The sequence below is a fragment of the Acanthopagrus latus genome, chromosome 17, assembly GCF_904848185.1.
Source record: "Acanthopagrus latus isolate v.2019 chromosome 17, fAcaLat1.1, whole genome shotgun sequence".
Taxonomy (NCBI): Eukaryota; Metazoa; Chordata; class Actinopteri; order Spariformes; family Sparidae; genus Acanthopagrus; species Acanthopagrus latus.
The window spans coordinates 25763082-25778021 of NC_051055.1; the positions used below are offsets into that span (position 1 = coordinate 25763082).

General features: G+C 42.5%; 1 protein-coding gene and 1 long non-coding RNA gene across 2 annotated transcripts in view; one reads left to right on the top strand and one right to left on the bottom strand.

Annotated features, from left to right (window-relative positions):
- Positions 1-14940, top strand: part of pear1 (platelet endothelial aggregation receptor 1) — a 30793-nt gene that overhangs the window by 11766 nt on the left and 4087 nt on the right. The window contains exons 5-21 of the mRNA XM_037073322.1: positions 971-1217; positions 3808-3910; positions 4255-4391; positions 4889-5101; positions 6056-6230; positions 6335-6455; positions 6590-6753; positions 7680-7782; positions 8592-8744; positions 8846-8977; positions 9092-9223; positions 9376-9498; positions 9660-9878; positions 11443-11552; positions 12063-12189; positions 12941-13003; positions 13757-13951. Coding sequence (XP_036929217.1) covers positions 971-1217; positions 3808-3910; positions 4255-4391; positions 4889-5101; positions 6056-6230; positions 6335-6455; positions 6590-6753; positions 7680-7782; positions 8592-8744; positions 8846-8977; positions 9092-9223; positions 9376-9498; positions 9660-9878; positions 11443-11552; positions 12063-12189; positions 12941-13003; positions 13757-13951 — 2517 coding nt within the window. The remainder of the gene's footprint in view (positions 1-970; positions 1218-3807; positions 3911-4254; positions 4392-4888; positions 5102-6055; positions 6231-6334; positions 6456-6589; positions 6754-7679; positions 7783-8591; positions 8745-8845; positions 8978-9091; positions 9224-9375; positions 9499-9659; positions 9879-11442; positions 11553-12062; positions 12190-12940; positions 13004-13756; positions 13952-14940) is intronic.
- On the bottom strand, positions 531-5764 carry LOC119005579. Its single transcript, XR_005070542.1, has 4 exons — positions 5677-5764; positions 5419-5488; positions 964-1163; positions 531-713 (listed from the first exon to the last, which is right to left on the bottom strand). It is a non-coding gene; the product is annotated as an uncharacterized LOC119005579 (long non-coding RNA).

The window sequence follows — 14940 nt, forward strand, 5'->3', positions numbered from 1 at the left end:
GATGAGAAATCTGAAGAATGCACCCTTGACCAATCTGGGTTCTCATAACACGACCCAGTGGACTGAGATCTCTTCATCGTGAATTGAAATCCAAACCTTGTGTGAACCTCCGCTGCACGCTAACCCCCTCCTCCCCCGGAGCCGATCCTCGGGCTTCTGTAGAATTAACCATTCAAAAAGTCCTCCGTCCTGTGAGCTCCATGCAAATCTCCCTGCCAGTTCCAAATTATTTGTTGGTAATATAACACTCCATTGCTAAACGGGAGGATTTGGTTGTGGAGGCATGTGTGGAAGAGGCCATACTTCATGTCACCCGCGAGCGCTCCTCCTCCTCCTCCTCCTCCTCCTCCTCCTCTCCTTGTTTCTGTCTCTGCATTTAATCAGGTTTGTTTCTGTTTAGCTGTTTTTTTTAATGACATCATATATGACTGTAAGCGTACACCACAGTGTGCGGAGGAGGCAAAACTGCGTGAGGAAAAACAGAAGGGACGCAGAACCATCAAGCAGGCTTCAATAATCACGAGTAATCGTATTTTGCTTCGGTGTTTTTATTTCACTTCCAGCATCAGCAGAGCAGGTTTGACTCAGTGTTTAGAATAGAGGGCAAGTTACTGGAAGCTGACTGGCAATCGCTGGAAAATGTGGGCAGTCAAAGTGAGAACATCCCTGGTGTGAGTGTGGGTCGCTGTTTAACTGCAGGAGTAAAGGCTGCTCTGGAAAAAAAGAACTGTATAAATAAAAGTGAGGAGTGAGGAGACAGTGAGGAGATGCCCAGTGTAAATATAGGTGGTAGTGTTTGATTGACATTGGATCCATGTTTCCACATGGTATTTTTCTCCTCTTCAAAACTGAATCGAGTAAAGACAAATAAATAAAACTGAAGCAAATCACATGAACAGAAGTCAAATTTGGACAAATAAACCAGAAGAGTCTGGATCAGTGAATAACAGTGTTTCCTGTTACCTTTCAGCCTGCGATGACAAACACTGGGGGCCAGGCTGCAGTTTGCAGTGCAGGTGTGAGAACGGAGCCCTCTGCGATCCCGTCAAGGGGGCGTGTCAGTGTCCTCCGGGCTTCATCGGACGGTACTGCGAGGACTCCTGTCCAGCCGGCACCTTCGGGAAGGGCTGTCTGCAGAGGTGCAAGTGTGGGACCGGAGGATCCTGCGATAAAGCAACCGGAGAGTGTGTGTGTCGGGACGGATTCACTGGGACTTTGTAAGTGCACACAAATAAATGAATATTAGATTGATTCATAATTTCCATAAACATATCTGGACATGAGTTTGGAGTCTGTTGGGAAGGGACAACATTTTGGTATCTAAAGCACTCTGGTTTCCGTTTGTCGTCAGTTTTGAATCAACAAATCAAACTCGAGCAGAACCAGAGGAGGAGCGTCGGGTTTCGAAATCGCAACATGTGATGCACAGGGACCCAAAATGACTTTTCCCATAAGCTTTCAATGTGAAAGAAGCATCTGTAGAATGATGAATACATTTTTTTGGCATCACAACCAACAAAATAACTTGTTTGACTATCATACTTTGAGCCATTTGGTCCAGTGAAATTTGAAAGTTTATAGAGATGAGCAGAAATGTCACCTCCAACTCCATTTTCGTATCCCAAGTTGCAAATCAGACTTAAAACAATGGCCCTCACACGAAAGAGCAAGTCTTGGCTCAAAATCCAGAAACTCCTGAAACACTGGCTGAGGTTAAATCACTGTCAGACGATGGCTGATGGGTCCTGAGATCGGGAGATTCATTACGAAATGCTCTTGCATCTTGAAAGAACAGAAGAATATCAATTGTAAATCTGGAATAATTACATAATTCTGGAACGGTTTGACAGTTCTAATATTTAGATCATGAACAGATTATTTTCAGTTAAACTGCCAAAATATTTAATTGGTCCCTCAAAGAGCAACTGAGGCTCAAACTGGTGATCCACCTGACATGAACATCTGTAGAGTCACACCGCTTGTGTACCCACAAACTGACACAACCTCCTGTTCAGTACGTACAGTTAATTAGTTCACTAAGGAGACACTTTGACACCTCGCTTCATTACACATCATTTCATTACGTATAAGTTCATTAGCTTCATTTTTCCCAGGAGTTCTGTCAGATGTGTCAGGTTCTTACCAAGTTATTTGTTTCCACAACTTAATTTAAGAAAGAAAACAGACCCTGCTGTACTATACTATAATCCATGAGTCATCTGTTACGCCCTGTTTTAGATGCCCCTGAGGATGAGTAGGCAATAAAAATTCCTCCCCACTAGATATTAATGGAAACTCTCACACTGCCAATGTGAAAGCACCACACGCCACTTTGAGCTAAATAAAACGGAGGCTTGGCAATTCTCATTATGGGCTAAAGCTCCTTGATGAATAGTGTATATCTGAAATCGGCCCATGTTATTGCACCTCAAGGGTGTTTTAGAAAATATAATATCCCAAAAATGAATTGTACAACAGGTAGTTTGAGCCAAGAAACCCGATTGGTGGAGGAGACGTTCCAGCTGTGCTGATGATTCCCACAAAGCCGTTCTAATGCCAAGTCTCAGAGAGCTACTGTCGGTTTATTCTCCTGATCCATCTTCTTTTCTTTTTTTTTTTTTCTTCCTACTTTCACTACTACTTTTCTTCGGAGTAGCTCAGCAGAATTTAATAATGATGTATGAACAGTTAAATGTTGTCCGTGAGGTCATAACGTCTGCATACGACTGCTTTAGAGTTACAAGATTTACAGGCTATTAAGCTTCGAAAGTGGTGACATCAATATTCAGCACTGGTGTTCAGGGGAGGAAGAAGTACAAGGATCATCTAAGTCAGTAAAAGTAGCGGTGCTTTAGTGTAAAAACTATCCTGTTACAAGTAAAAGTCCATTCTAGTCCATCAGTTATCAACATTGTATATGACTGGATGCATTAATGCTGTAACGTTTCATAAATATTTAATTTACTGATGAGGAGCTGACAAGTTTTATCGTAGTCTATAATATATTCACCATCAAATAAATGTTGTTAGGATGTAAGATGGGCAGATGTTTGTATTGTTGTTATCAATTCCTACTTTTGTGGTGCAGAAACTACTATAGCTTTTCTTTACACTTCATTTTCCTGAAAAAAAGAACAAGTTTGATCATATAAATGCATGAAACAACTTCTCATATGACCTTCTTTCATATAGAAATCATATATTTAAGAGCTTCTTGAGACCACTATACAACTACCGAGTCAATGATAAGACTTTTTTAGTACTAACAAAGAATCAAAAACTGATGACGAAGATGCCACGAGCCAGCAGACTGCACATTTTTAAAAAAAGTTGACTATAAAGTAAAGTTCACTATTAGATTTACGTTGTACGACCTCAAAGGTTTCAGCAACCTTGAATTATAAGTCTGCTTTACTTTACTTGGTAATTTTCAGGTGATCTGTTTCCTCGATTTTCTGAAAGTTTGAAGCTCATAAATATGAGCCAGCGCAAAATTAGATGCGACACAACCCGAAAATGCAATCAAATAAAGAATACAATACTTGTGTCTGGACTGAAGTGGAGATTTAATATAAAGTGGCAGAAGGAGGATTAACTCAGGTAAAGAAGGAGTACCTCAAAAATTGTAGTTGGTACAACACTTGAGTAAACGTACTTTCAGGAAAACTAAAACTCACTTTTGCTCTTTTACTGTGCAACAAAACATCTACCTAAGACCTCAGGAATGTCCCAGGACACTGAGTGTTTTCTACTAAAGCGATCCATTAGGCTGTTTTTAAGCATGGACTCCATCTCTCCCCCCTCCAGCTGTGAGAAGGCGTGTGGCAGGAAGTGCCAGGCACGATGCCCCTGCCAGAATGGTGGCATCTGTCGGGGCAAAGGGATCTGCGCTTGCCCGCCTGGATGGACGGTGAGTCTTGCGCTGACACCGAACCTTCATGTCATCTGTGAAGGTTGCCAGACTTTGAATTAGCTCCTGTGTTGTAGTCCAGCTGGCTCGCAGAGTTTTGGACGAGCAGTCTCTAATTTTTTAACACTGACTTATCTGAAGAGACACTCTGAAGGCAACCTGTCATCTCTGGAGACGACTTTGGTTTTTCCACAAGTGTGAAAAATTCATTGTGAGGTTTCTTTGTTTTTGGAGAGGAGACTTGCATGAGAGGAGAAATTATTGTGACCCCGTGTCGATCGTACTGTGCCCGTGTCTCATTTCAGTTTGTGCATCCTCACTGTTTTCTCCTTGTCGATCTGCAGGGTGCAGTTTGCACGGAGCGATGTCAGGAGGGACGGTACGGACCGAACTGTGCCGAGGAGTGCGTCTGCCACAACAGGGGCAAATGTGACCCTGAAACTGGACAGTGTCAGTGTGCTAAAGGCTTCACTGGTAACAGGTGTGTATGTGCCGGAGCTTTATGGCAAAGGCACAGCTTCTTTCTCCATCGCATGCGAAGAAGCAAAATAAAAGCAACTTTAGCCTTGAAGCTGTTAGTGATTGTTTAGTCTGAGACAAAACCTTGGTGAGGTATGTCGTCCCCCCCAGACTCTCGATGTCCTTTAGGCATCACTGACCAGCTGGGTTGGTTTTACACGAGCACGCTGTGTGCAGTTCAATGATGACTGATTCTTCTCGGCACCAAACAGTCAACCGTTGCAGCTCTTCTGTCCTTTACTGTCAAGTGGAATTAATTCAGGCTATTTAACAGACACCAGAGAGAAAAACAAAAACAGCCTCTGCTAACATTACTGCTCTGGCTAACCACAATGCCAAATGGAAGCTTAGTTTCTGCTTGTGGTTTATGGTGCAAATCAACAACAGACTTGTGCACGACTCCCCAGTCCAGTTCGTCTTCATGTATTTATAACCCCCCCCCTGTGTTCCTGCCCTCAGGTGCAATGAGGAGTGTGCTGCAGGCTCTTACGGTCAGGACTGTAAAAGTGTGTGTGACTGTGCGAACGGTGCGCGCTGCTACAACATCGACGGAGGCTGCCTGTGCGAGCCGGGCTTCAGCGGGCCACAGTGCAGGGACAGGATGTGTGCGCCCGGTAAATACGGCATGCACTGTGAGCGCACCTGTCTCTGCCAGGACAAACACACACTCAGGTGAGTGAGTGGGAGTTGTCAACGGAGGGATTAAAGCTGGGCAAACACTCCTCTGAGGCAGTGCTGCTCTGGAAGCAGAACTAATTCAATTTTGGTTGGAGCCAAAGAGACACAGTTTTGGGAAAGTGACGCAGCGACGAGCCTCATTTAGACTTTAGGTCATCCAGTCTTAATAAGCCAGCTCTGATTGTAGTGTAGGGTCTCAGATTTGTGCAGCTTTTTATTGAAGATGGAAAAGTTTACTCAAGATATTTTACAAACTCCATTCTTCATCCAGACTTTTCTCTTAAAATTCTATTTTCTCTTATAATTCTCACCTTTGCGAGGCTTCTCCAATGCAGCTTTGGGTGGTTTTCCTTCTCCTGGACAACATTAGCAACCGGATAACTGGAAAAGAATGAATTATGGTACAAATTAACACTGGCTTTAAAAGCTGGTTGATACTGAAGGCCAGCCGGTTAGCTAAAAAGACTGGCTAACAGTTTGAATCAAGCTAATGTTAGCTTAGTGTATTGCTAGCTGTAGCTTTACTCAGGTTTCATATCTTTGTAGTTAGCTCTGCTCCAAACTCTTACCATGAGGCTGAGAGGCTCCTGTCAAGGCCCTGCACACCTGAGGTAAACCCACACAGGTGCTTTTATTTCACCTGATCAGACCTCTTCCTCAGGACTTTGTGGGCGTGTTCATATAATTTCAATGAGATTAATTCAAAACAGCTCAAAAATGACTGTATCAATTAAAATAATTGAAATAAATAATAATAATAATAATGATAATAATAATGAGGGAACACCCCAAGTCAAACATGTTTTCATCTCTTTTACTCTGACTCTTTAACCTTGCAATATATGTTCAATCTAAAAACCGTTTCTGGCACTTTCTCACCTTTTTCTTTGTATTCTTGTAACACTTTCATCATATTTACATATTTATCTCCTTTTTTTATCGTCTCAGCTGCCACCCAATGAAAGGAGAGTGCACGTGCCAGCCCGGGTGGGCAGGACTGTTCTGTAACGAGACCTGCGCTCACGGTTTCTACGGTCAAGGCTGCCTGGAGCCGTGTCTGTGTGTGAATGGAGGGGTGTGTGACAGCGCCACCGGCCAGTGCCAGTGTTCCCCCGGGTTCACGGTGAGTCGAGGAACCAGTAGATTGATTAATGAAACTTTATTACATTTTTTTTATTAAGGTTTATTAAGCTTTATTATTATTGATAATATGTTTTATCATCACAGGGGGTTCACTGTGAGAGTCAGTGTAAAAGTGGCACCTATGGGAAGAACTGCTCTCTGGAGTGCTCCTGTAAGAACTCTGTCGACTGCTCGCCGGTTGACGGGGCTTGCTTCTGCAAAGAGGGTAAAAACTTGACACACACACAGGCAATAACAGTCCATGTTTGACCTGATCCTGATGGACTGGTACAAATTTGGGTCGTCAACTTTTCTAGTTAAGCAGTCAAACATGGCTGATGGTCCTGCTTGTCTCTGCAGGCTGGCGAGGGCCGGACTGTTCCACCCCCTGCTCTGAGGGAACCTGGGGCCCAGGATGCAACGCCACCTGCCATTGCACCAACGGGGCGAAGTGTAAAGCTGCAGATGGTTCCTGCGTCTGCACAGCAGGCTGGCAGGGGGCGCGCTGTGACCAACCGTGCCCGGTAAATGCCTGATATAAGCTTGATGTATTCATTAATGAAGCGGTAAATATGTGGGGAAATTGATCCATCAGAGAATCTCAGGCTAGACAAAAGAAATCTGAATTTTTGACTCCTTTAATCTAAGACAGCTTTTTCTTTTAGGAGCCGATGTTAAACCTAATATATATAAAACCTACAACTTAACTATATTATCACTTTGCACAGGGAGCAGATTGTACGACCAGTTTGTATTTTACTCACCTCTAAAGAAAATACCACTGACAAATGTAGCCGGATCAAGATCTTTACAACAGGAGGTGTTGGTCGTCATACCTCTTTTGTCCACAGGGGCCGCCAGAATCAACAATTAATGAAAGTTCCTTGTAATTCTGGTGATCTTTAAAGGACGCAAACAAGCCCTGTGGGGTATACTGGAGTAACAATTATTAGGAAATAATGGGTAAACTAATCGTTAAGATATATTAGAACTTAATTAATACCAAAAGACATTTTGTGCCCGAAAGTCAAATAGATATACATATATCATGAAATAAATATACATCCAACCTAAAATAACATTAACAGTAGAAAAGTAGAAAAATGGTTGCAATGGTTTTTAAGTACACTTGTTTATTACACATCATAAGACATTTGATAAGATTAATACATAAATCATAAGGGTGGTAATTATACAGAACATGTCAGTGGTGATTGGACAGTCTGTGGAAATGTTGTCCAGCTCTTCATCCCTTACCTCACCCTCTGTGCGCTTTAATCTGCGTTCTGGACGCGTGCCCCTCCTGTCTCGGACATGCCAGCCCACCAGGCTGTCTATACAACAATACGCTGCCAGTGTAGTATTTTGTCTGACTCTGACTGAGCTGGCCGAATGTTGAAGAGATTCCCCTGACGATTCCTTGCCCGTTGGCATTTGTTCATGTGTGCAGATGGGCACGTTTGGGCCAGGCTGTCTGAAGAGGTGTGATTGTGTTCATGCTGACGGCTGCCAAGCTACCACCGGGGAGTGCCACTGTCTGCCAGGCTGGTGGGGTAAGTGATGACGTCCTCCCGGTGCCGCTGCCAGCTTGGCTTTAGTATCACAGAGAAATCCGGTCCAACAGAACTAAGTGAGCCACAGGTTTTAGAGCACTTTGTCTCCCTTTGATTCTGACTTTTAAGGACCTCACTCTGCATGTTTGTGCCAGTTAACTTCAGATCACCTTTACTTTACAACAACTTGCCAAAACCGACAAAGATTTTTTTATCCTTTACAAAAGCTTTTTATACTTTATTTTTCACTTTCGCTGTAATTATTGGCTTTCGCTTTATAAGTTAGTATATGATCACAGAGAAAAGCTTGTCTGCTTGAATGCTTTTTATTTTATTTTCAGATTAACATTATTGATACAGTGGGTGTGTATTATGGTAAGATCAGCCAAAAGTAATACATTTACTGAAAAATCAAGTGTTATATTATCATTTATTGTATGATTATTGCTGGTCCATTGAGATGTTAATCAGCTCACATTTTGTAGTCTTCATCCAAACAGCAACATTTGCTGCTTGGCTGTAATCCCAAATATTTGACAAATTGGGAATTGGACTCAAAAATCAACTTTTCTTACATATAGACAGAACTTCTGTAAGAACATACAGATGATTGCACCAAGACTTTAGTCTACAATGAGCCATTATTTACATCGATAACCTTGATAGTTGAGTACATTTTACAGTTCATATTATTTGCTTCTATAAATGCAGGACCTTTTCTTTGGTGAGATTTAGAATAACTCCGTTGTGGTATTGATAAAGGATACGAGCACTTCTTATTCATCTTCTCTCCTTTGTTTCCTCTCTAGGTTCTCGTTGTAACGAGCCGTGTTCGGAGGGCCTGTGGGGTCGACACTGTAACCAGACCTGTTTCAAACATTGTCCCAACAGCGACACGTGCTTGAGGGAAACTGGAGCGTGTGTGTGTCGTCCAGGCTACTGGGGAGTCACCTGTCAGAACAGTGAGTGTTGCTCAGATCTGATGAGATCAGACCAGAAACTTCCTGGATTTGCTGTTGAGCGCCATCCCTCCTTTGCTCACTCTTTATCTGTCGTCTCCCAGAATGCCGAGCAGGTATGTATGGCGACCAGTGCAGCATGTCGTGTCCGTCCTGTGGCCAGTCGTACCGCTGCCACCATGTGACAGGAGAGTGCGACTGCCTTCCAGGACACACCGGAGCCAACTGCGATCAAGGTTGGCATTAACATCAATGATTGTACACGCATGTTCAAATCATCATTTCATATATAAAAGTCAGTCATAGATGGTGCCAGTCCAGGTAAAGTGTGACGCTGTGTGTTTTTACAGTTTGTCCAGCTGGCTTCTATGGCAAACTGTGCTCAGAGGTGTGTGTGAACTGTGCCAACAACTCCACATGCGACCACCGAGACGGCCACTGTGAGTGTTTACCTGGCTGGACCGCAACCGACTGCTCCATACGTGAGTGCAAAATCACATATAGCAAGTAGGAATGTCTGGATGACCAACACAACATACAGTTCGACTTCGGAGAGACGAATATGGCTGATGAAAAACATTCTTCTTACATGTGTCTAACACATGGACGTGGTACGTATACGTTGTGTTTCCAGCCTGTACTCCAGGACGTTTTGGCCCATTCTGTACTCAGACCTGCTCCTGTCCGCCCAACCTCATCTGTGACCGATTTACTGGAGACTGTGTGTGTGAAGGTGGAGGCGACGACTGTAAACAAGGTACAGAAGCAATCAAGTTTTCCCGTTATTATAGGATCTAATATAATGACCTTTATTAACTTATTGTGATCCAAGTTTGAGTTGTTTAGATTCCGCGGCTTCTCCTCGGTTTGTCTCAGAGGTGAAAAGTTCGATTTCTCTTTCCACGTCGTGTCTGACAGACTCGTCTGAGCAGTCGGGGAGCGTCATGGTTCCTCTTCCTCCCGGCGAGAGGGAGTCTTGGGGAGCCATCGGTGGCATCGTCGTGCTCGTCATCCTGGTGGTGTTGCTTCTGGCTCTGCTGCTGCTCTACCGCCGCCGGCAGAAGGACAAGCAGAACAACACGCCGTCTGTCTCCTTCTCCGCCACCCGAACAGTCAACTCTGAGTACGCCGTTCCAGGTACGGCACGGATGACGTATCTGTCACAGAGCATGCAGGCTAGGTGATGAGAATACAGAAGGGTTGGACACAAATGAAGATGTTTGTGCAGAACCACACAGGAATACTGAGGCAGCCAAAGGTCAAACCCAGATAAGACAGTCCAGTCAGAGAATCAGATAAAACTGGGATCACTAGATACACTAGAGGCTGGAATATAGATATATAAGCTACATATAGGGGTGCCCAATAAATATCAAATGTGTTTGATATCTAGGTTTCAAAATCTGGACGACTGTGATTAAGATGATCAGAATCAGTGTTTTGTTTTTTTTGTTTTTTACGTTTGAAAAGCACAAGTGAAAGTACATTTTCCATATACTTGTATGTATTTATATACTGTGTACTGGAGGCGGACTGATAATTAGCCTGGGAGATCAACAGATTCAATAATCTGAATTTTTTTGATTGCGGAATTATCAATTTTTTTTTATCAGTTTGTGGATAAAATTGATTACTTTGAACAATTTCCACTCTGTTTCTGATGCAGCATGCAGTTTAAAAAGTAATCAGTAACTAAAGTTGTTAATTAAATGTAGTGGAGTAAAATGTACACTGTTTTCCTCCGAAATGTAGTGAAGTGGAAGTATAAAGTAGCAGAATATGGATATAATCAAGTAAAGTACAAGTCCTTCAACATTGTACCTACATCATCGGGCTAACGCTAGCTAACACACACTGTTTCCAGTTAAAATCTCACCTTCAGTTCTCCTTGAAGAGCAGACGAGTCCGTGTTGATCATTTTATCATCCACACTCATTTCTTCTGCTTGTTTATTTCTCACTGCAAAGTATTAAAATTACTCCACCAAGTTGTCTCCATTTGAGATCACGGGAGCTGCAGCAGCGCTCCATCTGCCACGATAATCCTCTTAATATCCTGTAGTGTGTGAGGCGTCCTTATTTTCGAGTCTTGAAGTGTGTGCAGGTTTGAGATTAGAGAGAAGAACATCTGTGCACGATGCAACCAGATTTAACTTTGGTAAAGTCTTTCAGTGTGAGTCCGGCCGAAGACGAGCTGACAGAGATTAAACGAGCGACACACAAGAGACAAGGGGGGATGATGAGGGACAGGTGAGACCAATCAGGACAGGGCAGGAAGTCAAATGAGCAGGAAAACACACAAAGACAGAAAGCAAAATTAGTGAAACACTATCAAAATAAAACAGGAAACAAAGTGCAAGCATACCTCCTGAACATGGGAGTTTCTGTCAGGTGTCAGTAGATATTAAGACATTAAGTTTAGATTAAAAAAATGGTGATATGGTTATGTGAAAGTCAAATTAAATACCAAGCAGTAAATGTTAGGGAATAATGAGCTTTCTTTGGGGGATGTTTAAAATTTCCAAAAGAAATCATTATTACGTTTTAAGATATTTATAGTTTTTCTTGGTAATGATGTGGTCCCGGTTTGTATCTCACTGTTGTGCTTTTGACGTTTGTGTTCCACAGAGATGCTTTTTATTGACCTTGAGGTAATTTTTACTGCTGCAGTCGTGATTCCATGTGTTTGCTTTGGCCCACAGATGTTCCTCACAGTTACCACCACTACTACTCCAACCCCAGCTACCACACACTGAGCCAGAACAGGCCTCCGCTGCCGCACCTCCCCAACAACCACGACCGCACCATCAAGGTGAATGTCAGCTCTGTTGCATGAACTCAGTGATCCGATTCTGTAGGCGGTTTTCAGGCCTCGTACCAACCCGAGTGCAGCGCTGCCATAAACAGTGTTTTTCTCCACCCTTTCAAAATAAAAATGTGAAATTAGAAGAGGACTTTTATTTTGATGAACTGTTCCCTGCATTATTTTTTAAAGGACTTTTGAATTTTCACCTAAATTTGGTGTTTTCCTTTGGATAAGTAAAGATAATTCCATTATAAATTGATGCAGAAAAAGGCACAGATTGGTGCATAAAGAGTTCAGCACCAAGTGTTGAAACTAAACCTACGCCCTTGAGCTGCGCAACAAAAATGTAATTTATCCGGTCAGCAACAGCTGGCCGTGTTTGCAGGGCCGTGAGATCGTAAAATGTTGATGCAGATACATTTAATTGCTGTTACATCATTTCAAAAGCACATTTTAACTCTGTGATTTTTCTTTTTATTAATGATTTCTGTTTATTATTATTATTCTGTCATACAGAACACCAACAACCAGCTGTTCTGCAGCGTGAAAAACATGGAGAGGGAGAGACGGGGCCTCTTCGGGGTCGAGAGCAACGCCACTCTACCTGCAGACTGGAAACACCACGAGCCTCGCAAGGATGCAGGTCCGTCCTTCACTGTGTGATTCACATTCAAGATCACCCTCTTTAACATTTTTATCCATTGAGAGGAGACACTCGTCCAGAGGGACCTGCAGCTGTAGAGTAAAATGAAATGAGTGGAGTAACATTTACAAGCTAATAAAACGATTTGGTTTCCTGACCTCCTGACCACAGCTGCATTAAAATCTGTTAAATCTGCAACGCACTGCTAATATAACCTTCAGCTAACACACCTAAAAGTGTTTCCTTATTCTTAGTGTCAGTGGAAAGTGTAATAGCAGTAGTTGTAGGAGAATTAGTTCTAAAGTGTTTTACAGTAAAACAATCATGCTTAAAGCGGTTTTTATTGGAGCCGCATTAAAATATCAGCAGCTCCAGCGTGAAGATACCTGTATTGATAAAAGCCTTCAGAGTGCCAGATGCAACAAAACCGCAGATGGAGCGTGAATGTTGAGAAATTTAGGGCAGAGAGATTCAATAACAGCCGAGGAGAGAACGTCTCTTTTATAAAGTCTGCACAAAAGTTTATCGACCGTCACATTTCCTTTGGATAGAAAATCGCTTCAGTCAACAACGCACAATTGAGACCATAAAACCCAAAAAAGGACTTCATAAAAAGTGATAGTTGCACTGCCAGCTCTCACTCACCTGGTATTGATTTTGCAGGTTTCCAAAAAGGCAGCTTACCTGCTTTTGATTAGTTTGCCATAAATGAAAACGAAGATGCCAGATTTTGTCTTTTTATTGTTTACAGGAGCGTTTGGAATCGACCGGAGCTACAGCTACAGCGCCAGCCTTGGAAAATATTACAACAAAGGTAGTTCACCGACCCGTTCTCACCCCTTTTCCCTTTTCAAATGTATTATCTGTTATTGTATAAAGGAAACTACAACCATTATTTTAGCAGTGCATGCAGCGTGGTCAGTCTGTCAGTAAATATCTGAACTGCTACTGGATGTATTGCCATTAAATTTGGATCACACATTGAATTGTAATAACTTCATCATCAGGCGCCATCATCAGGTCAAATTCTGTATCCGTCCGATACTCAGGTTTACGACTAAATACCTGTAAACTCATGACTCTCCCATCAGCCTCAGCTGTGCCTTTATTTTGGTGCTAATTAGCAAACGATGGCGGTCTAATAAAAAAGGTAATGAGTTTTGTAAACAGGCAGAGAGCAGGTCTAGCAGATGTATCGACTCTTCACTTTGAAACTTTGAAACCAGCCAAACTAATAGTGATCATCAAAGTGACTGAGATCATTCACAGGTTGTGATATTTAACTGTCCGTGGAGCTTTTCTTTAAAACATCCCAACCCAGATAATTAAACTTTCTGCTGTCATTCTCAAGTAACCTACTCAAAGGAAAATGTTTCACTCCAGTCCAAAATAGTTGCCTTTTTTTCTTCCTGCTCCTACAGCAGAATTTTTGAACTCCTCTGTATACAATGATGTATGTGCAGAGTTTGACACTGGAAAGCTTGTAAGAGTCATGTTGCATCAACAGCTTTTGTATTTCTCACTGCAAAGGTTAATTGTTTTTTTTTTTTCTTCTGTGCAATGACAGAGCTGAAGGACGCGGTGGCGGCCAGCAGCAGCTCCCTGAACAGCGAGAATCCTTACGCCACCATCAAAGACCTGCCCGGCCTGCCCTTCTGCCCCCCAGAGAGCAGCTACATGGAGATGAAGTCCGCCGTGCCCAGAGAGCGAGCGTACACCGAGATCAGCCCGCCGCCGTTCAACACGGCCACCTTACGCAGAGGTGAGCGACACTTTAGACCTCCAGCAACAACGCACTGCACTTGATATTCCAGTTATTATAGTTCCTTTTATTTTTTAGCATGACATCACAAGTACCAGGTTGTTAGTCATGATGAATTTTCCTGTGAGCCAATCACAGAAATCCAGAAGAGTTAATGATTTGTTGATTATCTAAATCACTGCAGAATATGTTTCTGTCGACGGACCAGGATCAGCTAATTGAACGATTGTTTCCAATTTCTCATTTTTCTTCTTCCACCTTTAATCAGAATCAGACCACACGCTTGTCGACCCCGCTGAGAAAGCCGCGACTTGAAAGAGCGTTCACATCAAAACAAGAAACTCATTAAGTTTCTTTTAGAGTCCCGATCAGTCAGAGAGTTAGAGCAGGATTTGTTCTCTGACAGATGGGAAGGACGGGATTCCTCAAGACGGAGTCTGATGAATGATTACATGGAAGAATAGAAAATACACTGTAGGGAAGAGGAAGAGTAGCTGCGCATGTGGAAGTCACTTATAAGTGTTAATGGGAAACAAATATTATAGTAGGTTAATTAAATCCTTAGACTGATATAAAACAAGAGCTTTATATCGTACTTTTTCCTCTAAAGAAGGAGAATATCACTCATTTGGATCCCGGTTGGACTGATTTGGGGGAGGAAAAGTGAAATAAGATAGCACTCTCCTCCATCAACAAGTTATTTTTATTTACACATTTTACACTCAGTTGAAAGCGCAAGACTGAAGTTAAAGGGTCACTCCAACAATTTCTCCACATGAGAGTGTGTTTACAGGTCTTCTGGAGTACTACTGCATACGTGAAAACAAATGTGAATATGTGAAATAAAGCTTACCTGATAAATTACCTCCAGTGATGTAATTCAATGGCTAATTTTGCATTGTGGGTAATGTAGGCGTGAAGTTTACAAAGGAAGAGGAATATTTGGAATAAAATGAGTTATCTTTGGTTCTGCTGACGATTTGTACAAC